Consider the following 26332-nt stretch of genomic DNA (forward strand, 5'->3'; position numbering starts at 1 on the left):
GCGCCCCATAAGTGTCACATGTCACTAGTGATCATGCAACACAATGTTCTGCACCAAAGTGGGCGTTTCAGTGCTCAGTTGGACAGTGCGCCAGATTTAACATCCAAGTCTGATACAAGTTTGTTGCACGGCCCATGCTAATGTTGCACAAAAGAAAAAAAAAAGTGGTGCACTCCATCAGAGGAGTGCAGGGATTGCCATATTCATGTCGAACGGGCTCCAACAATCCCGAATCTGGCACACAATCCACACACTACATATTCAAACTGCAGTGAAGGAAAGGTCATGGTTTGGGAATGTTTTCTGCAGCAGAAGATTTACTTCTGACATACCTACATAACAGAGAATGCAAGTGTGTAACAGAACCTTTCACCACCACATGGTTCCTTCCTTGCATTCTTCATCAAATCACCCATTTTCATGCAGGACAATGTCCCTGGTCAAACAGCAAAATAAAAGGAAAGCAGTTCCTTGAAACAGAAAACATCAAAAACAATGGAATGGCCACCCAGGGCCCTGAAATAAACCTAGTAGAAAACCTCAGAAAAATCCTTGCCCACAAAGTTATGGCCAAGAAACTGATAACAGTCACAGAACTGTGAAAGAGTGGACAGAATTCACACCGGAGCAGTGCGTGACAAGTGATGTCCTGTGTAGCAGATGTTCTGACTAATGGGAATAGATTAGTCCACACTTGAAGATCCTTCTTGCTTTTGATATGATGGTAAATAATCCCCCCCAGGCAAAGACATTAGTGAGAAGGGGCAATTTGGTTATTTTACTTATAGCCACAGCCCCCTAGGTAGCTCTAGAAAACATTCCACCTTGGATCAGATTCAGGACCTTGGATAAGTTCTAGCTTCTCCATGGGACATCACTGGATAAGGGTTTTGGTCTCATCGGATTCATCTGGATCTCTGCATACTGTTGAGACCCACTTCCTTTGCTTCCATTGAGAGAACTTTACATCTCCCTTTCCAAGACTGGCAGAACAAACCAACCAAGATAAGCGTTTGCATCACTGCCCTGATCCCAGATATGTATTTGGCCTTGGGCTAGGATGGACCATAAATCCATAACGAGCACATTAGTTAGATATTTTTATTTTTTTATGGTTCAGCGTAAAAGAAAGTGGAGGAAACGCTGAAAGCTGTCAGTGGCAGTAGGAATGGTCTACACCTTTGAAGTTATGGCTTCAGGAGACATAAGTTAATCAGATAAAACTGGGGGAGTAATGGAACTGAGCAACAAAGTGTCCCTCTCCCCTTGGCTGCATGGTCCATTTTCATCACAGAGACCATAGGTTTGCACAGTAAAACTTCCATGTACTAAGTCTTATGAGAGTACCAAATGGTAGAGTATCAGACTCTCCCTTCTCATTGAGATGGTCACAAATTATTTTAAATATAGAATATATATCTCACATGACAAAATGCACCAAAAAAAATGTACTTTTTTGCTCTTTAATATACCAAATTCATTACATTAGCTACACAATATTGATTTTCAATAGCATCTGGAATGGAGAAAGGGTTTGAGAAAAAGTGGGGGTGGGGGGTGGGAGAAGAGTTGTCATGACAAGTATTTTCCTAAAATGTCTCCATCTCTGAATAAGAAGTATTCCTAGAGAGAAAAAAAAAAAAAAAAAATAAAAAAAAATCACACATTATTATGATCGTACAATAAAATATTAAAAGAATAGGAGAGAGTGTACAACCTAGGCATACCTTATCATCAAGAACAATTTTAGTTCCTCCATATTCAGGAAGAAGAACTTTTTCTCCAACATTCACATCAACAGGCTTGAGCTCTCCATTCTGAAAAACAAGAAAGGCCACCACAGATTGAGAATATAGAAATTTAAGTACAAGAACTGAAAAAAAAATGTAGTTAGAGCTCATATGCATATTTTTTAAGAAGTTTATTACACTAATCCGGCTGTTCCTGAAGCTAACAAAGATATTGTCATTCCCTAGAGTAGATTGATGCACCCATTTCTTTTGTATGCCACTAGTCATATATGTTTTCAAAGGAAAGCAAAGATGGATTCAGAATAAAGAATATATCTTAATATAGAAAACTACAACTTTATAAAATGAGGCAAATAGAAAAATATATACATATAAAAATTACCTTTCCTTTAGAACCTCCACCAACTGCTACAACCACTGCTTGCAAGACTTTGTTCTGAGATTTCTCAGGAAGAACAATTCCTCCTTTGGTTACAGTCTCATGAGGAACCCTTTCAACAAGGACACGGTCCAGTAAAGGGATAAAGTTCTTGAAAGCTCTTCCCGCCTGCACATAAGAAAAATAAATAAATCCTTGGTCCCATTACAGCAAAAACAATTTTAAACTCTAATTGTCACTGGGTCAAAAAATAAAAAAAAATGTCTGGAACTACAATTATAAAATATACAGTTTCGACTTGCATACAAATTCAACTTAAGAACAAACCTACGGACCCCATCTTGTACGTAACCCGGGGACTGCCTGTATAGGAATTCAAATTAAGCTTGGAGGGAAAATACCTCCTTCAACACTTATTTTATTCATCCTTTTTACCTGTTGAAGGAAACTACAGAGGAATCTACCATCAGAAGTAGATTAACAATTTAGGTTAGATTCCAGGATTATTATAGATTAGAGAAGAGGTAGACAGGAAGAATCTACCATCAGATCTACAGTATAAACCAGTGGTGGCGAACCTATGGCACTGGTGCCAGGAGGTGGCACTTAGAGCCCCCAGGCCTTCATGCCAACAGAGTTTGCCAGACAGGACTCGGGACTTCCTCCTGTGGTCCGAAAGAGCCTAGGATGCGCCATGCTCAGCGCCATTTTAGAGCAATATCCTTGGCTGCCAGCACTAAAGGAGGACTGAGAAGGTGTGAATAGATAAGAGTTGTCGTTGGAGCTCCTGCTCTGGGTCCCCCGATTCTCTCTTCAGGGGACCCTGGATTGAATCTACAATCCAAATTTCTCCATCATCTTTCTATTGTATTGGTGAACTCAGGACACCAATACGATTGAAACCTGCGATACAGCAGGGATCAATAAGTTACTACTTAAATTGACATGTTGGCACTTTGTGACATATAAATGGGTATTGGTTGTAGTTTGGGCACGGTCTCCAAAAGGTTCGCCATCACTGGTATAAACCAACCAGTGTATAAGCCAAGGGACCCAATTTAAAAAAAAAAAAAAAAAAAACGGAGAAAACCTATTGACTCAAATATAAGCATTCTGTACTCACATCTCCTACACCCCCCCCGCAGGTCCTCTTAGGTCTTCATCTCCGTTCCCCATGTGGTGCCGTCGCACACACCATGGACGTCAGCAGCTTGCTGACATCAGTGTGTGCTGATGGCGGCGCACACACTGTCCGAATGCGCGATGCAGCGTGCCGAAGATTAAGACAGGAGATGAAGCCGGAGTACAGAGTGTTTTTTCTCATAAACTGAAGTTGAAGGCGAGTTAGGGTTTTTTTTAGCACTTTTTGTGCTGAAAAACGCGCCTTAAACTTGTGTACAAGGTACTTCTGATGGTAGATTCCTCATGGTAGGTTTCCTTTAACCCTTTAGTGACCAAGCTCATTTGGACCTTGATGACCATGGCCTATTTTTCAAAACCAGCATGTCTCACTTTATCTGGTTATAACTTTAGAAGGCTTTAACTTACCCAAATGTTTTTTTTTATTTAGTTTTTCCGTTATATTTTGTACTTCAAAAGAGTGGGAAATTTTGGTTGATATATTTAACATTTATTTATGAAAAAAGGTGAATTTGGTAAACATCTTGAAAAAATAAGCTATTTTCAAACTTCAAAATGTTCTGTTTTTCAAACTGATAGTTGCTACTGAAATTAGTAACTAACTATTATCATATCTCAGCTTTGCGTTGGCATCATTTTATAAGTGTTTTTTTGTTTTATTACGACGCTAGAAAGATCACACATGGAACAGCATTCTCTCAAATTTTGAAGAACATTTTAGAATCAATTATTTAAAGGGACCATTTCATTACTATAGGGGATTTGGAAGTTCTGTTAATAGAACAGGATGATTTGTGAGGGTTGTCTATTAACTTCAACCCTCACTTTTCAACAGCAGGCACGAAGCTTGTTAACCTTTAAAGTATTTTATAGAAATTCAAACAAAATATTCTCTAATATTTATCTCTAATACAGTAAAAGTAGGGACCGCATCTCGGAACATATTGTGCTGTTTTTTCTGTGTAAGAGGAAACCCCATATGTGGATAAAACCCGCTGTCTGGGAACACGGCAAAGCGAGGAAGGGAAGGAGAAGCATTGATTTTTTGTAGGGCAGAATAGTTTTCAGGTGCCATGACGTGTTTGTGGGTTTCGGTATATACGATGGGTTGATGAATGAGAAGGTTAAGAATTATTGACAATAATTGAAGGAAGGTTAAGGTCAAAGTGGCAGGAAGATTTAATGAAATTAGATATTGAAGAAAGTTGGGTATTATAAGTATGAAAATCTAGGACACATGAAAGGCCTAGAGAGGTAGTTAGTGATAGCAGCCGAGAGGCAAGAGGGGAGTTGGGAGTGTAAATATGGAAGTTAAAGCCTCCTATGACGATGATTGGAATATCACAAGATGGATATTGAGGTAGCCATGAAGCAAAAGTAGTGAGCCAGGAGGATTGTATACTTCAGCCACAAGCAAAGAGGAAGAGTGGAAAGCCTGACACTGTGGACCAAAAAGACGTGAGAAGGTGAGAGAGGACCCAGGAGGAATGACCTGGAAAGTGCATCATGGAGAGAGAAGTATTCCAACACCCTCTCCCTGCCCATTTTCAGGTTTGGAGCAGTGAGAGAGAAGTACAAGCTACCGATACCAGAATTGAGTGCAATACAATAACTGGAGTCATTGTAGTGCAAAGCCAGCACCCATATTCCTGGTGCTTATTACTCGTATGGGCACACAGTGGGTGTTGAAGGGAAGGAGAGCCATGTAGTAGCTACTTTACCCTATAAGATGTAAAGGTTTTTAATAAGCTATAAAATATTTTTCTGTTGTGGCCACTTGAGAGCGTTTTTCACGGGATGAACAAATTAGGTTAAACAAAAAACAACAACAACAAATTTTTTGGGGCATTTGTTGTACAGGTTCAATAAAAGATAGTTTATTCTATGGGTCGTTATGGATGCGGCAATACTATGAACCTATGGTTTGTTTGTTGATTTTCACTCTATTTTCCAATTATATGTAAACAAGGGATTTTATGGATTTATTTTTTATTAAAATAATAAAAAAAAAAAATTACTTTAATTGTCCCACTATGGATATCTTACAGACATCACTATGGATGGTCATAGCAAGGTTTGGTACCCATCAAAAAGAACACCGGGGTGGGGCAGAAACACCATTGGATGTTACAATGCCAGTTGGATCTTTTCATGTATCAAAAGTATGGACTCGTGATAGGGATGTAATATTACCACTGTACAAGGCATTGGTTTGGCCTATATACTGTCCAGTTCTAGGCCCGGGTCCATAAAAAGGATGCCCTGGAGCTGGAGAGGGTTCAACGTAGAGCCACAAAAATGATAAGGGGTATGTAGGGTCTTCGTTATGAGGAAAGATTAAAACAACTAGATTTATTTAATCTGGAAAAGAGACGACTACGAGGGGACATGATTAATTTATATAAATATATGAATGGTCCATACAAAAATATGGTGGTAAGTTGTTCCAAATTAAATCAAAAAGACGAGGGGGCACTGTCTACACCTGGAGAAATCAAGGTTTAATCACCGGGGACGACAGGGCTTTATTACTATGAGATCTGTCAATCTGTGGAATAGACTGCCTCAGGCGCTGGTCACAGCAGGGACAGTAGAGTGCTTCAAGAAGGGTCTAGATGCATTTTTACACCTAAATTACATTGATGGTTATGTTCTATAGAATTGTTCCCCTAAATCCCTTCCTCATGCAATCCCGTCCCTTCATTGGTTGAACTTGATGGACAAGTGTCTTTTCAACTGTATAAATTATGATACCATATAAAGGGGTGGCGGGCGGGCTCGCAGGCTATATACTGGGGGTCTGTGACCAATACATTTCCCACCCTCGGCTTATACTCAAGTCAATAGGTTTTTCCAGGTTTGTGTGTTAAAATTAGGGGTTTAGGCTTTTACTCGTGTATATACGGTAGTTATGGTTTCCTTTAAGCCATCCACAGGTCCCAATAGACCAGTAGCTTAGTGTCCCACAAAAAATGGGCATAGTGCTGAGCCTAGTTAAAAACCTTGCTATAGATAAGAGGCAGATTATGCCTGATGCCTTAGTGGTGGCTCTATGAAGTCAAAGTTAACCTGTCTCAACACACAAACTGTAGTCCCAAAAATGCACAATGAAGCTGCAGTGCATATATGTATATATATTTGGACTCTTTTGTAAATCAAAGATAGATGAAGATTGTTTGGTCAAATGAATTTCACTATATAACTGTACTGTTACAAATAGTCTGTTTCTGGAAAGGTCTCCAAACCATTTGAAGTTGAATAACAGACATAACCTTGAACAAGGTCACACACATTGATGAATTAGCTGCCATTTTTAGTCTTTTCCCCACTTTTGTATTTTGCTTGACCTTATAAACTGGAACAATCCATCACCGCATGTCCTTGGATAACACACTGACCTTGAAGAAGGTCATGCACATTAACAATTTGTTTTTATGTCATGACGGGTTTCTATAAGCATATAGCAAGATGCTTTTACTATAAACACTGTGGTAACTTCATAATTTGTCTGAAAACTGGAGCACAAATCCTGCCTGTCTTAGGATCTCTTCAGCACTTAAGATTTACCATAGTGGCAAAGTCTGCTTGATAAATCTGGCAGGTGAAGTGTTAAAGCCTGCATTGCGTTTGACTTTTTTGGTATAAAGTCACAAGTCGCACATTTTTTAGCATAACCAGTTCCTCACCATTTCCTACGGGATCGGATTTGCACCTTTCGAGAAGTTGCCAGTCATAAATCTGACAAACAACTGTATTTTTTTTTGTACATATGATACAAGTTGAAATCGTTGTAAATGTAAAAGTCACATAAATAGTGTAAACTGGCAGAATGAACAAGTGTGCAACATTCATACGCCAGAAAACTGACGTTACTACACTGATAAACTATTCTTACAATCTTATTTACCCCACTAGTATAGGTTTTGAATGTGGCAGAAATCTGGAGAACCCTAAGGATACACAAAATACAGATATTTTGCGCTTTCGGATTGTAACCCAGAACCCTAAACTGCAAGGAATAACAGGGCTTATGAATTAGCAGTTTTCTACTGAAGTAACTGGCACCAACCATTAATACAGATCACGGGGGAGAGATCAGGAGATCATGGCTCCTGGGAGAATGAAGGACATTAATGCAGATTATGATCCAGTTTTTTTTAATGCACTTTATCAAGCTATAAACAGGATTGCATTTAAAGAAATGACATGTGTCCACCCCTTTAGAATCCCAGCCTGCTTGGAAAACCGGCATGTGTGAATAGAGGCTTTCACTATGAGAGAAAGAGGACTTCAAAAGGAACTTACAAGGGGCAATATTATCAATTATTGTATTAAATAAATACATAAAACACATTTGCAGCCTCTTATTTGTACCGGCATGACAAAGCACCTTGGTTATGCCCCCCTTAAGATATAATAGTCTATACATACTGACATGGGAGTTATTAAACCCGGGAATGAAAGAGAAATACACCCCTAGGTGTAATATACAACAAATCACAATGCAGATATAACAGACACTTACCATGACTGCTAGCCCTGCTGCTGCCCGAATAAAAAGGATTCACAACACGTGAATACAAAGCTTTAATGCGCTTGCGTCAGCCACAGTGGGCGTTACTGCTCTTCGTTCTGTCACCCTTCAGTAAAAGTCACATGCGATTCAATAATCCCCTGTTAGGTTTCCTTCAAGCGCTGGTCTGCGCTACTAATTACGTAAAAAACTACCAAAAAGCACGACGCGTGGGGCGCCTGAATACTACTTCCGGGCGGAACACTAGCGCTACCTTTAACCTTGAACACCGAACTTGTTCCAGAACGTTCTGGAAAGCGCTCCCCCCGAAACTAGCATGCGCCATAACCTCTCCGCGCCCCGGTGTGATTTGCCTCAGCTTACTCATCATTGGACTGACTGCTAGTGGGCGGCACCACGATTGACAGTGTGCTGGTTCCGGGGCCAATGTTCTTCCGGTGCTGATGTGCACATGTGACTGTGTCTGCAGCTACAAGGTTTGAACTATTGCTTCAGCCAGTTAGTAGCAGGCAGGCACGTGTGCGGCAGCGGCTCTCTCTGTGCGGTAAGCTGTGCCTCAGCTATGACTTCGCTGGGGCTTCTGCTCTAGTCTAGCTGTATTGAGCACGTCGTGGAGAGTAGATAGTGTTTGTTTTTTTTTACTTTTTTTTTAGGTAGTTTCCCGTTTGACCTTGTGACATTCTTCATACTGTGTTGTCTTCTGGTCCACTGCTCTGTGCGCTCCTAGTTTATGCAGATAACTGACTGTGCCTGTTGCTTCTAGTTTCAGAAATGTTTCGTTTACCAGCTCTTCTGCAGAAGGTGCGCCCTGCTTACCGTGCGCTCCCCCCTGCCCTGTGCCGAGGCTATGCGAAAGATGTCAAGTTCGGGGCAGATGCCAGGGCGCTTATGCTTCAAGGAGTTGATCTTTTGGCAGATGCTGTAGCAGTCACAATGGGACCAAAGGTAGGTGCTGCTCTGCTTCATGCTCTGCTTGTTTTCACCCTTTTATAATATGTAATGAATTGCAGTGTCACAACTAGATGTTGGCTCTCTCATTTAAGGCATTCTAAAAGGGGTGATCCTGCATATATATAATCATGGGTGACAAATGTACAAAGGAGATGATTCTGCTGGTATCATGCAAGGAATTGTTCCCTTGGACTTCAGTGATTTAGACATCTTTCAAATCAGCCATCAAAATCCTTCATGCATAAGCCAGGGCACTTAATCATAGATCCAGGGACCATGACTGTGGTAATCTTCCTACAGTAGTTAACCATGGCCCCCTTCCTAATGAGCCTGAAAGGGGGGGGGGGGGGGTGCCAGAGCCCCTCTGTGCTTCGGCTTTACAGGCTGTTACATTGTCTTCCCCTCTGCTCACTCAATTCCCCCCTCCTCTGCCTGATGTAATCATAAGGAAGATTCAGTAACAACCTGTGAATATACAGCACAGAGGCTCTGGCTCTTTATTAATTTGACAAATGTATTTTAGAAGGGGTCCATGGATGACAAATATAAAAAAAAATCGCAGTGTGTCCCTTGTTTATCATGCTTGAATTTGATGGTAGATTTCCTGCCTTATAAATTAAAGAGAACCTGTCATGCAAAATAACCCCCCTAAACTAAATATATCTTCATAAACTGCCATTAGAGAGCATTGCCTCTATCCCCTCATTGTCCCTCTACATGCCTGTAAACCTAAGCAATGAGGTCCTAAAGCTGTATGCAAATGACCTGTGAAATGTCCAATGAAGCATTAGCATATTCAAGCTGTCCACTCTATTCATGAGTGGGAGGCACAGCCACACCCCCAGTGCATGACTGACAGCCTGTATAATGATGTGAGGCTGTATAATGATGTGCTTCCTGGTGCTGGTGGCCACGCCCCCTGCAGCCTGTGTGTGTGTGTGTGTGTGTTTAGGAGAGATACAGCAGCTCCAGGCAGCCATGTTACAGCAGAACATGTCAGATGCATGTGTAGCTGATGTCTGTGTCTCTCACCTGTATATTAGGAGGATGCAGCACACACACTAGCCATGCTTTACTATACATCACACACAGACATGAGCAGGGGGGGGGGAGGGGAGGGGTAACAGGGGTGACATCACTGCCTCTGACCATGTGACCAGCCTCATTTACATAATAAAAATAGATGATTTTACAATGAATAATGTATGAAATAACTAGATAAAGGCTGTGATGGGATCCTTGTGAGCTGCTCCAACAGGTAGAGGTGACAGGACAAGTGACACAGACCTGATGACAGGTGTCCTTTAAGTGTTACTTACGTTTAAAGGACTTAAGTTTGAGGGGCTTTAGCAGGTAACTGCTGTATTTTGTGCTGGGATGGGATCCTTGTGAGCTGCTCCTACAGTAGTAGTGACACAGACCTGATGACAGGTGTCCTTTAAAGGGGTTTTCCCATGAGAATTTATTTTCAAATCTCAATCCCCTTGTGATCTTTACACAATAAAGATTAAATTAACCTTTTACTTTACATTTTGACTTGGTTTTATTGATGTATTGGCTTCTATCACTCCCTAGGTGTGTGAAATTCCAGGGTTAGAGGCAGAGACTCTCTAAGCAGACACATTACGATCCATCGTGTTCTGCGAAAATGTGCTTAGATTATCAGGGTACAAGGTTTATATTTACCTTATAAACATTCTACTAGTATCTGACACATGGAGATGAGACAGATCAGAGATGAGATGCCTGTTACACATTGTCAGCTCTGCTATATCTCTGTTCTCACAGATATGTGCCAGCCTCCCCTTTGCCCTGATAACTTATCTACCTGTAGCTTCTCTCTTCTAATGATGTGCTGCTTGCTGGCAGGAACTGAGTCTGAGCTCCATCCTGAAAGTCAGGGGGCGGGGCAAAGTGCAGGGAACAGAAAGGGACAGAAACTCAGCTGCACGGCTGTCACACAGAAATCTGAGATGGCATCTCTGGCCCCAAGTCAGAAGTTAGGGTCGTGTCTAGGGGCAACTGAAATTTTGTACACCTATTGACTGATAGAGGTTGGGATTAGATCTGTGAGATGCTGTATTTTTGTTAATAACAGTGAATTGGGGAATGTGTCTTGTTATCCTGAGTATATTTAAGAAACCTGTATTCGTGGCAATACCCCTTTAACCCACCCAAAATAAATGCTTCATCAAAAACTATACGAAAAGCATTGCCCTTAACCCTATATTGCTCCTTTCCCTGGCTGCAAAGTAAAAACAAAACAAAAAGTGAGTTTAGTGATGGAAATGGGGTCCAGTATATGCTTTGTTCACTGCATTGCCATGCCTCACGAGTCTTGATTGACAGATATCACTGCTGGGACATTCTGCTGTGGGGAACTCGGTTACATCATTGGCCAATTTATGTAATGTGACCAGGGTAATGTCATCTAAGGTCTGTTACCCTTTTATGTTAGCAACATCTTCCCCATGTATGTACATGAAATCATAGCATGCCTCAATAGCTGTCCTTTCACTGATTGCAACTCTGATTTTTTTTTTTTCTTTTTTGTTTCCTCTCCGCTGAGGGCCAATGCCCATTGGCATTTAACATTGCAGTCAAAGGCTGTCCGGCAGGAATGTCCCAGACAGCCAAATTCATTCCCTTCCTTGCCCTTTTGGTGTGACCTAAGGGGAAAAAAATAACTGAATTCCTTGCATATCACAAGGAATTGCAATTATTTAAAGGATCACAGATGCCTTGATAAATCTCTCTGAAGTATGGATAAACTTTAAAACTAAATCTGAAACCCCACCATTAAAATCTTACTGGAGCATGCAGCATTGGCTCTGTGCTGCAGAGATTATCAGCAGATAGAGGAAGGGGGAGTAGGGAGGAAACCACTTTTCCTTATTTAAATAAATATTTAAAGGAAATCTACAGAGACTATCATAGATCCAAGCACTTTGACTGTAGTACTCTTCTTGTATTTGTAATCCATGCTCTCCTTTTTTTAATTACTTTGAAAATTATACTAATGAGCTTGAGTTGCTCGCAAGCTCCCCTTAGTGATGTATTTTTACTTGCTGTTACACTGTAAAGAGCAGGTCTTCCCTCCTCCTACACTTCTGCTGCAGGATTAAACAGGCAGTGGGGGGTTGGGTGAGAAATGTTCTGCTCATTTTAACGGCCTGTAAATCTGCAGCACTGAGTGGCTCTGTATACACCCACCAGAGACAGATAATTTTAAAAAATATATTTAGAAGCAAAAAAGGAGTCACAGATTACAAATAAGATTGTAACTGTACCCGTGCCTGCATCTTTGCACAAGTGTCCCTGGTTTATCATGCTTGAATTACATGGTAGATTTAATTTTAAGTTATATTTAATACAAAAAAACCTATAATTAGCTACCCAGCAGCATTAAAGTACAACTGTAAAGTTATGAAAACTTTTGCCTAGATCTGCACAAGGAAACTATCCAGACCAGGGGTGCCCAACCTTTTTTTTAAAACTTTTTATACTACAGTATGGCAGTACATGGGGATTTTCCTCATTCATTACAATGCTCAATTAGCACATTGTAATGAATGGGTTAAAACGAGACAGCTTTGGGTCTTCGGAAGACCTGAGGCTGTCATAGCAACGGATCGCTGCTCCCCGATGACGTCACGGGGAGTGACTATCTTCACCATGATGGTGGCACTCATGAGCTGCCATCCTTATGAAACCCCCGGCGATCGGTGCTATCAGTAAGTCTTAACTGCAATATGCAGCAAAGACTTACCAACTATGGAGAGGGCTCAGCCCATGATCCCGCTCCATGCCGTACTATTACATTTGTATAAAATCAGAGGGAATGTGTCCTGCTCTGCAGGCCCTTCCCAACTATTCCTTCCTATACCCCCCTTCCTATCACCATTCTGAACTTTGTGTCATGTGACCAGTGTGATCTCATCCAAGGTCCTTTACCCAGTAAACATCTACCCGATGCAGGAGATTTATTAGTATTTTATGCCAGTTTTAACTGTAGAAGCACTGAAACAATGAACAAACTATGCTGGGTTGGACTTGGCGTAGTCTCATGATGTAGCTGCCATTGAGTGGGGCTGTATGATACATTGGCGCACGGAGCGCCAGCGTATGTTAAATCTCACCTAATGTGTGTATCTGATCACATGCAATTGCAGCATGCCTCCATACTGTGAGAAGGTACAAGGAGCCATTATTGATGGCAGATATGTGTCACCGAGGTGCCTGGCCTCAGTGAAGTGAGCCGGTTAATGTTTGGTCGGAAACCTTAGGTTTCTGACATTTTTTTTTTTTAATGTAGTAAAGCTGCTTAATGCAGTTGATCCGGGTTTTTATTGGAGTAGTCAAAGAGCAGGGTGGGTGACTACTCCCAAATATCCAGGCCAGGTTTTGGCTGACAGAAAGCAAGGAAGCTAAGGTGAGCTGTGTGCGGTGTGTTTTGCAGTCTGGGAGTCTGCTATACTACATGCAGAGCTGGAGGTGTTACACAGCAAAGGATAAACAATGGTGACATTGTCTGGTGGATAGATACACAACCTAAAAAGGACAGTCAAGCCCGTTTATATGGACTGTTTTTTTTGTTATATGCTGAAGCAAGCTAAATGTTGTATATATTATATTATATTATTTTTTTAATTTTTTTAGGGAAGAACTGTCATAATTGAACAGAGCTGGGGAAGTCCTAAAGTAACTAAAGATGGTGTCACTGTTGCAAAATCTATTGACTTAAAGGACAAGTACAAGAATATTGGTGCTAAGCTGGTTCAAGATGTAGCTAATAACACTAATGAGGAGGCTGGCGATGGTACTACTACAGCCACTGTCCTTGCAAGGGCATTTGCAAAAGAAGGATTTGAGAAAATTAGCAAAGGTGCTAATCCAGTTGAAATTAGAAGGGGTAAGTATGTAATCGGTCTGTCTTGAGATATATATATTTTTTTTATGTTGCACTTTAATCATTGTATTTCTGAAGCCTTAAGCATCAGGTGCAGAAACATATCTCGTTTAATCCCCTGATTTTGCTCAAAGCAATTATAAACTTCAGGACCTTTGGCAAACTGGGTTGCATGCTGGCCCCCTCCTCATTAACACATACAAAGCTTGCTGAACTGTCCAGACAGAACTAATAAACTTGAGCTTGAATTACTTGTATACAGCAGCTGGGGGATGGAGCAGGGATTGATTACTTCTGCCTGTCAGGAACAACACAGTGATTACATCATTCTCTGGCTCAGCGCTTCTTTTACCCTAATTATGAACTGCTTCAGTCACAGGAATGACAGCTTCATTATCATAAATTTATAATTGTTTGTAAAGCAAAGCCACTCGGCTCAGGGATTAAACAAAATATATTTCTGCGTAAGTGTAGCAATAGCATTCTCAAGGTATGTTTGGTTCTTAATGCATGAAGACAAATGATAGAATTCCTTTAAAGAGGACCTGTCACCTCCAAAAAGACCCCCACTAAACATGCCTCCCATATCCTCTCCCCAGCACCTTTCTATATATGTTAAATTTATTTTAATTTATGTTGGTAAAGCTGCTCCTACAGTGGGGACCTGTAAGAGAAGCCGTCAGCGCTGCATATATTGCGCAATCACTGGTGGCCCTCTGCTATGCGGCCGCGCCATGCTGATTGACAGCGCAGGCCGACCTGACAGCCGGTTGTCAGTTCGGTGCAGCTGCATCACGGAGAGCCTACGGTGATTGCGCAATATGTGATGCTGCCGGCTTCTGTGTTATCTTGTGGGGGGTTTTTTTCCATTTGTTAAGGTGTGTGTATACAGTAAATACTCAAGCATAAGCTGGGGCTCCTAATTTTTCTTTAAAATACTGGGAAAACGTGTTGCCGTAACGTAAGCCTAGAGAGCCTATACACTTATTTTCTGGGAACCACGGTAGTAGCGATGGACGCAAACCCACCACCAGTCGCTCCTCAATAAAGTGTTACATTTTATGAGAAACAATGGCTCCTTAATAAAACCGGTAAAAGTGCAATACAGTAAAGTCTATATTGCCCCTAGCAGTCGGTCATATCACAGCTTTGAAACTTAAAGAGAACAGTGTCTGGGTTTTGGTTTTCATAACAGAATCCTTCTGTCCAGTCTTTCAGTAAGTGCAGGGACTATTTGAACACGGGAGGAACGATACTGATGTAGAGCTGAGGGCCAATGTGAGGCACCTGCAAAGCTTTACAGGACTTGAGGTATAACTGTCTCTGTGCTGTGCGTATGTGATCTCGGACCCTTCTGCTTCTGTGTGGCACAAAATACAGGCTGAACAAGCATTAAATAAAAAAAAAAAAAAAAAAAAAGCTTCCGAAGAGTTTAAAATATTTCAAAACTCTATTCATAACGGTTACTTGGAATTAACAATGCCTTTTTATAAATAGAATGTTTTTTGTGGCATAATCCTTATAACCTATGCCAGGCTAACAATTGGCACCCAATTGTTCTGTCCTTCACATGCTGCAGGTGATGTCTATGTACATAAAGGGAAAGTTTGATTTCCGTGTGTTTTTGTCTGAAATATGTGTTTCCTCTGTAAAAAAATGGGGCTGTGACTGAAAAAGTTGCGTCCATACATCAGAAAATTCAATATTGTGGTGCAGCAAACTAGACCACCTAATAAGAGATGCAACTCGACATTTTTTTTTTTTTTCTTCTTTTTGTACTGCACCAGATTAATCCAGCATCAGACACAATGATCTGGAGCAGAAGAGAATAGTCTAGTTCTACTCTGCACTGGTCTGTGGACCAACACATTAATACACCTCCCCCATTGTATTTAATAGGTTTTGCAGACTTTTTTTTTTTTTTTTTTTTTTCCTCACACATGCCCTTGAAAGCCAAACTTCTAATTCCAAGTGATAAGTTTGGAAAAATGCCAAAGTTTGAATGTGTCAAAAACACATTGTACTCTGCAAGTGCAATGCTTTTTTACAGATCCATTGTTGTAGAAACATAAGTCCAATTAATCATTTGTTGCTTTTTTTTTTTTTTTTTTTGCCTTTGTCACACACATGAAAAACTGACACCATGACCAAGCTCTAACATTGTCAGATTTACACTGACAAAAATCTCAAAGGTAACTAGACCCTTCTTGAACCACTCTGCTGTCCCAGCTGTGACCAGCTCCCGAGGCAGACTACTCCACAGATTTGCAATTCTTACAGGTTAACGGGCCTCGTCGTCTCTGCTGATTTTAAAGGGGTTGCCCATATGTAATAAAAATTTAGTTGCTGAGCTGCAGCAGTTTTTTTTTTTTTTTTTTTTTTTTTTTTTTTTGTGTACTTGCATTCTCCAGCACACCTGGTGTCTTGTGCCACAGTCTTTTGGAGATGTTTACAGGGGCATGGAAGCTCCACTCCAACAGCTTGGAGACATTGGGAGCGCCAGAGAAGGAGGATCAATTTACAAAAAAATAAAAACCTCCCGGGCTGATGCCTTTATTTTTAGTAGTCAAACAACCCCTTTTAAATCATGTTTTTCCAGACCGTTCCCCCCCTTGTCTTTTGATGTTATTTGAACTACATATCTTTCCTTTTTTTGTTTTAAGGTGTGATGATGGCAGTTGATGCAGTAATTGAAGAGTTGAAAAAACTATCAAAACCAGTTACAACTCCTGAAGAGATTGCTCAGGTAAGTACTCTTCTGTCTTAAAGTAGTAATGGTGGGAGACTGATAAGAAAGGAAGCGCCACGATATGGTTGTGTATTGGTACACCAGGTTGTGGGTCTTTTATTCTGCACACATCATTAAGCATATTGCCTTAAACACCCTCCCCATATGGAGAGGGCTTTTCCCGTGACCCATCCCTATGCACCAGACCCAACACTAAAGTATGGTGCGCATCAAAAACAGGTTAATGGGTTGGGTCCCCTTATCTCATGGTTTTTTGTAATGTGTGGTAGCATGTTATTTACCAATATAATCTATTAAAAATTCTGTACTGGCTTCGTGATATTCAAAGTGAAGTCTTGTCTTTTACCTAATAAGCCAAACTTCTACCCCATAAAATGGTGCAGCCGGTGGGTCATGTGATCTCTGACCATAAACAATAATCCTGCCAGGACCCTTAAAATGGTATGCAGATTCAAGGGGTTTTCCCACGAAAGAAAATTCTCATATCTTAATCTCCTGGTGATAACACAATAAAGATCATTTTAACCCCTTACTTTTACAATTTACTCAGTTTTATTGCCATTTTGTCTCCAATCACTCTCCAGGTTGTGGGTGGGGCCTCACTAAGCAGACACAGTACTGTATTATCCACATAGGTGACACTGGTTGTATTATCAGGGTACAGGGTTTAAATACACTTTCATCTGGCTTCTGACAGTGTGCTGACACAAAGAGATGAGACAGATCAGAGATGAGATGGCTATTGCACACACAGCTCTGCTACATCTCAGACATGTGCCTGCCTCCCCCTTCCCCTGGATCACTTATCTCCTTGTAGTTTGCAGCCTCTCTCTGCTCAGGATGTGCAGGCAGGAAGTAATCCGTGTCTCTGAGCTCCGGCAGTGGGCATGGCTACAGCCACGCAGCAGAGACAGACAAACTCAGCCCCACCATCTCACACAGAAATCCAATATGGCCACCACCTGACCCTTTGGGAAATCCCCTGCAGACAGATATTAGGAGTGTATAGAACAGTAGAAGTCATTCAGTACTGCAAGTGACAAAAACCTGGTCAACCCGTTCTGATGTTGAAAATATTGATATTTCAATGCATCGTGCAACCCTTAAATGCATATGCCCACGCGCACACAGTCTTGTACAAAAATCCACTTTTCTCTCTGTGGATCTTCAATTTTTAATTTTTTTTTATTTTCTTATATAGGTTGCCACTATATCAGCAAACGGAGATCAAGAAATTGGCAGAATTATTTCAGATGCAATGAAAAAAGTCGGGCGAAATGGAGTTATAACTGTCAAGGTACATGCTGTGTGGATTCTAGATTTTGAATAGTGCGGAAATGGTACAAGTAAATATAAGGAACTCTATTTGATCAGAGAAAAATTAATTTACCAATTCTGGATTTTTTTTTTCCACCTACTTTTGTGTTTAGTTTATCAAAGAAATCCTTGCAGAGATGTGTGCAAAGAGCTGATCATGAATGACCTAATATATGTTGATCCAAATCAAAATGCATGGCTTATGTGTAGTTTAATCCCATCTATTCCCTTTTCCAATACCTTTTTTCATACTTTGTATATCATTTATTATTACTTTTTATTTGTGGAGATTTTGATGTTTTGAAGGCCCTGGTTTGCAGCTGTCCTGTCAATGGTTGGGTGAATAAAAATAGTGTTGGTAGCGGATTTTGTTCCGGTATACTGCCAAGAAACTTCATCGTACTTGCCTTGCTGCATGAGGACCTAGTAGGATGTGATTTGGTGGCAAGGGGTTAATTCACTTGTTCAATAGTTGTGAAATGACTACTATTAAATATTTCTTTTAGGACGGCAAAACTCTCCATGATGAGTTAGAAATAATTGAAGGCATGAAGTTTGACAGAGGGTACATTTCTCCTTACTTCATAAACACAAGTAAAGGTAAGTTAATATATAATTTCTATGACCTAAAAAGCAACTAATTGGCAGTAGTGGATTACAATATAGGCTTTTTGGGCGGTAGCCCAGGGCCCATGGCCTCCCAAACCGCCCACCGCATTTTATTCTGAGAAGGACCTTCACCAATGAAATCCTTGTAGATCTGTTCCTGCTCTCAATACACATGTTCAAAAGCTCCTGAAATTGCTAGTGAAGGTCCCCCAAAGATAGGCAAACCGTAGATTGAAAGCTGGGAGAAGGGACTCGTCCTCCGCTTCCCAAGAAACTGATTCTACTACCAGAAGTAGAAAGTGATTCCAGACTTGTAGGGGCTATAATATTCATGCAGCCCAGGGCCCGTCAGTCTTAACCCGCCCCTTTTTTGTGTGCTTCTTTTGTGTGATCATTTTTAATATACCTCTGCTAGAACCAAATGAAGGAAAATTACAGTATCATGTTTGTATTTCGTTTTAATTTTCAGGTCAGAAATGTGAATTCCAGGATGCTTATCTCTTACTTAGTGAAAAAAAGATCTCAAGTGTGCAGTCAATTGTACCTGCTCTAGAGATTGCAAATGCACATCGCAAACCTTTGGTTATTATTGCTGAAGATGTTGATGGAGAAGCATTGAGTACCTTAGTTTTAAACAGGTAAGGTACTTCCATCATGAAGGTTGTTGAATCCCTCAGAGCACTTGGATCCCCCCGAGGCACCCCTGAAATTTGTTTTAATATGTTTTACCTAGGAAAAAAAATAATAATTTGAAGAGAAACTTTGACTTACAATATTCATGGAAACTGTGGCTGATGGTTTTTAAATTTGTATTGTGCTCTTTTAGATTGAAGGTTGGGCTTCAAGTGGTCGCTGTAAAAGCCCCTGGTTTTGGGGATAACAGAAAGAATCAATTAAAGGATATGGCAATTGCATCTGGTGGAGTTGTAAGTAAACTCTAGACTTGAGTATGAATTCTAGAAGGCCATTTTCTTTCTTGGAATGTGAACATTTGTTAACCTCTAACTTTTTACATAGTTAAAAGCATGCCTGTTAAATTTTTTGTTTCGCTCTTTTTACAGCAAATTTTTGCATTTTTAACAAATGTCGCAAAAGCACTGTAGGCGCTCCTGTGCATACTTTGAGTAATATTTTAAATTTCAAATCCTGAGGTTGAATTTAAACACGGTATATGTTCAACAGGTGTTGGGTTTTTTTTTTTTTTTTTTCCCCCCAAATAAACCCAGTCTGTGCATGTTTAAAAATGTATTTTGCTTCTTATTTTCTTATCTTTTTTAATATAAATCAATTTTTTTTTTTTTGTTAGGTATTTGGAGAAGAAGGTTTAAGTTTGAATCTTGAAGACATTCAGCCACATGACTTTGGAAAAGTTGGTGAAGTTATCGTTACGAAAGATGACACAATGCTTCTAAAAGGAAGAGGAGAGAAAGATCAAATAGAGAAAAGAATTCAAGAAATTCACGAACAGCTAGAATCTACAAATAGTGAATATGAAAAGGAGAAGTTGAATGAGAGACTGGCTAAGCTTTCTGATGGTGTAGCTGTCCTTAAGGTAATCATAGGCCAATGTTTATCTTTGACCATTTAAACCTGGTTACTGAAGAATTGTCCTCAACCTCTAGGAGCTGGGGCCATTTGGAACAAATAGTATCGCTTGGTAATACAATATAGATGGCAAAGAGTAAGTTTCAATCACAGGCGAGCTCTTAGTACCGGAGTCCTCGTGCTATAAAGCCCTGAGCTTTATAAGCAGATCTGTCCGTGATAACCCTGGTATTGGGAGATTAATATTGGCATAAAGGCACTCGTATTTTATTGGCATTCTAAATGATGCTGACACTGTAGCATGGAAATGAGAGCATCAACTGCAGCTACAAGTGCATTATGTACAATGTATAACATTGTAAACAGTAACATATTTTAAAGGTATTAACTAAACTTCCAACATAAACTAGATGGTTTGGGGAAAGACGTAGATGCAACAAGACACAAAAAGGGCAGAAGAGGGAGGCGTATGGGGGAGGGTTTGGACTGGTCCACATCCTAAGTATTTGGCACTACCATGAGTCAAACAGGAGTCTGCAGTGGGCGAAGATCGAAAAGTGTATCAAAGAGAACAGGTTGACTGAAATGACTTGTATATCATGTACTCAATCATGTGCATGGAGGAATTTTGCACTGGTGACCAAAGTACATCTATCAATTGCACCCTGGAGAGGTCCTAGGTGGATCTTTCTAATCAGGAAATTATCTGCCTCATGGCCACATTGAAATGCCAAAGAAGGCTCTTGGGCTTTCAAAATGGGTCCAGGTAATATGGACAGGAGTTGTAGTTTGTTTGAAAACTTTGCCGGAGTTTTGGGACTGGAGTCACTAGATATGGGACATGGTGCCCATTGTAGCCTGGCAAGAGACTGATGCATTATCTATCAGTAAAAAAGCTTTTTGCCACTGGTTGGCTGGAAATGATTTATGGAGATCCCACACATCAATGAAGCGAGGCACGGGGTCCACCATCACTTTCTGTATCAACATGGGGATGACCAAGGAAATTGTGTAGGAGGGTGCAGATTTTTAAATCTGTTTTAAGCGAACCTGTCATTAAACTAGTGACAGGTTTATAGCCATTCCTATTATCTTTTGGGCAACACTTTTAGGCAAAAGATGTGTCCCTCACATCACCATTAAAAAAAAAAAAAAAGTTATAACCTTACTTGGCACATAGCCAGAACTTCTAGCGAGTCGAGGGGTGTGGACAGCTTGGCCAATGAGAGCCACTTCTCAAGTCCTCACGCCCTGCTGCTTCTTCCATTTGGTTTGGGTCACCTGACCTGCTGGGTAAATTATCACACCTGTGCACTTTTCTCCTCTTGATATCCGCAGTGAGCACCGGAGCGGGCTTGCGTCCGCCGCCTGCTCCTGTTTTGCAAAGATCATTGTGCTATCCAGCGAGACCTTAAGTAATTTAAGCAAAAGAAGATGTAGAATTGCACTAAAAGGTTATAGGACTCATGCTTGATGTGGCAATGACCTCCATGGGGATGTAAAATGGTACCCCCTCCTTTTATACAGTAAGTTGAGCCTAATTTTGTTTTTTCTTTACTCAAGGTTGGTGGGACCAGTGACGTTGAGGTAAATGAAAAAAAAGACAGAGTAACTGATGCATTAAATGCAACTAGAGCTGCTGTGGAAGAAGGAATTGTGTTGGGAGGTGGTTGTGCCTTATTACGTTGCATTCCAGCACTGGACACTCTGACTCCATCAAATGAAGATCAGAAAATAGGTAAAGACCTTTCATGTGACATTTAAGTAGAAGCCACTTTGTGAACACGGGTATCCTTTTTTTGGGGTGGGGGGTTGGTTTGCAAAAACCAAAAATGCTTAAACAAAACATGCAGACATTTGGGAAATATAAGTTATGAATGAATTTGGGTAGTATCCCAATGTGCCTGCAAAATAGGGAATTTGGAACTTTTAAAAATTTGGATGATGTCTTTTGTTTGGTTGTGATAATTACAATTTTACCAGCTTTTTGAAAGATTTTCCATTTTCAAATAACTTTGACGCACAATCTCAAATTCTCCTGGATATGTTAAAGCATTCCAAAATTATAACCTCTTATAGTGACAGATTTGATAAATGGGTCTGTGTCCTTGAGGCGAAAATAGGCTAAGCCTTGAAAGGGTTGAGATCTGCAACAGGCTGCAAGTACTATGCTAGCAATGTTCAAAGATTTAGAATGGTGATCTGAACTAGTTATTTACAGTGGTCTTATCTGTGTTAAACAAGGAAAATCACTGTCTGGCTTCTTTTTTGGATAAAGAATTGCACAATGTTGCACAGCTCTGGGTACATTATACACTGCAAAGCAGTTGGCATACTTGGACAGTATGTTATGTATATAATGTGCACTGTTTCTGCATGTTTGGCCATGAACGTTGAGTGACCCTAAATTTAGCTTGCTAATTTTTTTTTTTTGTTCTATTAAAGGAATTGAAATAGTTAAAAGAACTCTAAAGATCCCTGCTATGACAATTGCAAAGAATGCCGGTGTAGAAGGATCATTGGTGGTTGAAAGAATTCTGCAAAGTGCTCCCGAAATTGGATATGATGCTATGCTTGGAGAATATGTTAATATGGTAGAAAAAGGAATTATTGACCCTACAAAGGTAAACTGATGGTTCAGTATTTTCTGTGAAGACTTTTTTTAAATAGTGTGCAGGGCGGGCTAATTAGACCCCTTGGCAACAGACCCTTAATGTGCGCCTTTTAGTGTCTAGTGGTGAGTAACATATAGCTCCTTGTTGAAAACTGCATGATTTGCTGCTCACACATGGCCAGGATGCTCAGCCAGTGTGCCAGCAGCCTGCACCAACCACCATCATTTCTCCCCTGCCTGTAAGGTGTGGTGCACCATGTGGGCTAGGGGGGTATTGGGTTGGGTCATTATGTTGCGCACTCCTTGTCTTGTTAGTGTGCAGCAATGAAAAACTCCCCTGGTCTCTCACAGCTGTTACCATCACCTGCACACAAAGCCCTACTTCATACGCTGGTGTTTGCTCTGGTGTTCTGCTCTCTATGGGTTTTGGCCTCAATTGGCGTATACAGGAGAGAGGTCTTTTTCCATTGGCATGGTAACCTATTACAATGGATCAGGGTGGGCGGAATACTGTCATTCTTGGGCCCAGGTATGCTGGATGCTATTAGTCATGACTCGTATTTTCAACATAAGAAGGGCGTATTTTCACAACGTTTATTTCGTATACAGAAAATTGTTTGCTTTCTCTTGCCTCCTTTATAAACTCTCTACAGCAATATTTGAGACTTTCAATTTCTGTTCTCCCCACAGTCTGCCATTCTGTAGCTCAGCTGTAGTTTTCACAGGGATTGACTTGAAGCCAAAAGCTGGTTTCCTGTACACAAAATTTGTATGCAACTGTTATGCAACTTATTTAAGTTCCACTCTTTCTATTTTAGGTTGTAAGGACTGCTTTATTGGACGCAGCCGGTGTAGCATCATTGTTGACCACAGCAGAAGCTGTAGTTACAGAAATTCCAAAAGAAGAGAAAGATGCTGGCATGGGTGGTATGGGAGGCATGGGTGGAATGGGTGGTATGGGAGGAGGAATGTTCTAAGGGAGGAAAAACTGTTTTTGCTTTTGTTTTGCCATATAGTTTAACAGAGCTCTAAAAGTTGGTCCAACATCATTGGAGTGTAGCTTAAAAAAATAGATACTGGATTTTGCAATTGTCTAATTGTAATCATGGTTTTTACATAATTTATTTTGTATTTTTCAAACCATCTTTGTACATTCCTTAAGTCCCTGTGCTTTTTTTCATTTATGTAGTAATGTTTACTGAAAGGTCCAGCAGATGTACTTTGAATACCTGTATTTATAGCCAAATTCTAAATGGCTGTTTCAATTGATAAAATCTTTCAAAAAGTATTGTAAAACTATAAAATATAATACGTGTTATATAAAAGCAAATTAGTGATTTTCTTTTTCAACTTAACAAAGGTTTTAAGCATTTGCCACACAACTTGTATTAATGCACACAGTTTTATATACAGGCTGCAGATCAAGTACAAGATACGATCTATCGGTTTAAGTTTACTTTAAGTGTAATGCTATATATTTTTTTTTTTTTTTTTTGGTCTCTGACATTTGTTTTTTCAAAATTGGTTGTCAGTAGGACAAGGATTAACAAAAAAGCTTAATTGCAGACACCTTTTGATAACCTTTAAAGAATCATTGCAACCTTGGACTGTTACAGTAAAGTTCCTATATACAGAGGTTTGTCTGTAACTAGGAGTCATCTGTAAATCAGGTGTCCTTAAAGGAAACCTACCACTTGTAGTGGCAGGTTTCCGATGGCAATATCGGGCACCAGCTCAGGGTGAGCTGGTGCCGGAGCTTATTTTAGTTAGTGTTTTAAACCGCGGTATCGCGGTTTAAAACACTTTTTAAACGTTGTAGCCGGCGCAGGCAGGTACGCGCTCGGCGCTTACCGTGCACGCGGCTACATAGGAAGTGAATGAGAGCCGCGTGCACGGTAAGCGCCGAGCGCGTACCTGCCTGCGCCGGCTACAACATTTAAAAAGTGTTTTAAACCGCGATACCGCGGTTTAAAACACTAACTAAAATAAGCTCCGGCACCAGCTCACCCTGAGCTGGTGCCCGATATTGCCATCGGAAACCTGCCACTACAAGTGGTAGGTTTCCTTTAAAGGGGTTTACCCATGAAAGAAAGTTCTTGAATTAACACCCCCCCCCCCCCCCCCCCCTCCCTTCCCAGTCATGCTTACACAATAAAGATTATTTTTAACGCTCTTACTTCACGATTTTACTCGGGTTTTATTGGTGTTTTATATCCCATCACTCAATGATGGTCACTGTAAAATTCCAGAGTGTGGTTGGACTTTCTAAGCAGCCACATTATGATCCCTGTGTGCTGACAATGTGGTTAGATTATCTGGGTACAGGTTTATCTACTCTCATTGTAGCTTCTGAACATTCTACTATCATCTAAAACATAGAAGAAATGAGATGATATCCACAAGATGGATAACACACAATGATGCTCTTTAACTCGGTTATAACACACAGCTCTGCTTCATGCCTCCTTCCCCTGCTTCAATGATGATCTTATTTGTAGCTTGTAGAGTAAGTCTTTGCATGCTTCTTGCTCACAAGTAGTGTGTCTGTGTGAGCTTGTTTTCTAATCGAGGGTCAGACTTCACACTGCATCGAGCACACAAGAGAAGTAATTATTGAAAAGAAACTGTCCTGCTCAGAAAGTATAGTGTGACTGGAGCTCTAAAAGTCCGATTATTTCTTCCCTTAAAAAAACTCACGAAGTAGTTCGACCAAGCACAAATTTCAGTGGAAATAAGATGTCATTCCAACATGCCATTCCGCTACCATTTTCTTTAATCCTCAATTAGACTGTTTCCATAAAGTGCATTTTTTTTTTTTTTTTTTTTTTACTGTTGGATCTGCGCACATAAAAAGAGATACAATTTGCATATAGTTTTAGAATTCCACGAGGATGGCAATAATTGCCCGACCCTGGGTTTCGTTTTACAGCTTCTTCCAGCTCTGCTGCTCAGGGCTTTGACTCCTGCTATGCATCGGACAGTTCATCCAGGAAGCAAAACGGTATTGGGGGGGGGGGGGGGGCGGCGAATGGGGGCACTGGGTTAATGTATACAGAAAAGATTTTAGATATGAAGGTTGGGCCCATATGTGCATGTGATGTTAGATAAAAGAATATTGCGAGAGATCTGGAAGAATTTTAATGTCAAAGCCTTTGTACATTATTTGCCTTTGGGACCTCTCTTACAGAAGAATCCATTATTTTGAGGGAGTAGTAGTGGATGCGGCAGACAATGTTCCTGGGATTTTGTGAGCTAGGATCTGGCTGTCTGAAATTGGCCATTGAACATTTTAATGTACTCGGTGGTTGTTCAAGTGTGTTTTTGAATATAGGGACCCACCTGCTCCTATCCCCCATAGCTTTGGATATGTGCCTTTAAGAAGATTAATAATAAGTGATGTTTTATGGGGAGTGTTGCTATTTTCTTTCATCCTATGATACTACTGCCTTCACTAAGTAGAACACCACCTCTTTTCACTATGTTGCAGTTACTGCATCCTATACTAAAGTGAGTTGGAGTGACCTTCTTTTGCTTTGTTACCAAGTAGTGCCTTCATAATTATCTTCTCTTGGATACATCATATTTTTTTACATTTTTTATTTGGTTTTACATTTTTCACATGAAAAAATTAACCATACAACAAAAGTGAGGGCCTCCTTCAACAATAAAACAAGAAAAAACATACTGACAAGGGTTACAACATGGTGCTGAGTTTTACATATTAGGGGTACCAGAAGTTCACATGGCAGAGTGGAACATAAAGATTGGGATAATTCATTGAATATTAAGTTACATATCAAGCTTATGGTATTCTTAATGGACCCAAGGTGCCCT

General features: G+C 40.5%; 2 protein-coding genes across 2 annotated transcripts; one reads left to right on the forward strand and one right to left on the reverse strand.

Annotated features, from left to right (window-relative positions):
- Positions 1–1449: 1449 nt before the first annotated feature.
- Positions 1450–8107, reverse strand: HSPE1 (heat shock protein family E (Hsp10) member 1). Its single transcript, XM_072120890.1, has 4 exons — positions 7796–8107; positions 2134–2298; positions 1728–1817; positions 1450–1623 (listed from the first exon to the last, which is right to left on the reverse strand). Exons 1-4 carry the CDS (start codon positions 7796–7798, stop codon positions 1573–1575), a joined length of 309 nt encoding a protein of 102 aa, XP_071976991.1. The 5' UTR covers positions 7799–8107; the 3' UTR covers positions 1450–1572.
- Positions 8108–8193: 86 nt separating this feature from the next.
- On the forward strand, positions 8194–23828 carry HSPD1 (heat shock protein family D (Hsp60) member 1). Its single transcript, XM_072120889.1, has 12 exons — positions 8194–8348; positions 8568–8749; positions 13415–13667; positions 16328–16410; positions 17615–17710; positions 18237–18330; positions 18809–18977; positions 19166–19265; positions 19646–19891; positions 21448–21622; positions 22330–22508; positions 23317–23828. Exons 2-12 carry the CDS (start codon positions 8576–8578, stop codon positions 23473–23475), a joined length of 1728 nt encoding a protein of 575 aa, XP_071976990.1. The 5' UTR covers positions 8194–8348; positions 8568–8575; the 3' UTR covers positions 23476–23828.
- Positions 23829–26332: the final 2504 nt, after the last annotated feature.

The sequence above is a fragment of the Engystomops pustulosus genome, chromosome 8, assembly GCF_040894005.1.
Source record: "Engystomops pustulosus chromosome 8, aEngPut4.maternal, whole genome shotgun sequence".
Taxonomy (NCBI): Eukaryota; Metazoa; Chordata; class Amphibia; order Anura; family Leptodactylidae; genus Engystomops; species Engystomops pustulosus.

Bases quoted from the DNA above. Each gene is read 5' to 3' on its own strand.
- HSPD1 (XM_072120889.1), top strand. From the start codon at position 8,576: ATGTTTCGTTTACCAGCTCTTCTGCAGAAGGTGCGCCCTGCTTACCGT. The intron at 13,668-16,327 runs GTAAGTATGTAA...TTTTGTTTTAAG, and splicing joins TCCAGTTGAAATTAGAAGGG to GTGTGATGATGGCAGTTGAT. The intron at 19,266-19,645 runs GTAAGTAAACTC...TTTTTTTGTTAG, and splicing joins CAATTGCATCTGGTGGAGTT to GTATTTGGAGAAGAAGGTTT.
- HSPE1 (XM_072120890.1), bottom strand. The intron at 1,818-2,133 runs GTAATTTTTATA...CTTGTTTTTCAG, and splicing joins GTGGAGGTTCTAAAGGAAAG to AATGGAGAGCTCAAGCCTGT. The intron at 1,624-1,727 runs GTATGCCTAGGT...TTTTCTCTCTAG, and splicing joins AAATTGTTCTTGATGATAAG to GAATACTTCTTATTCAGAGA.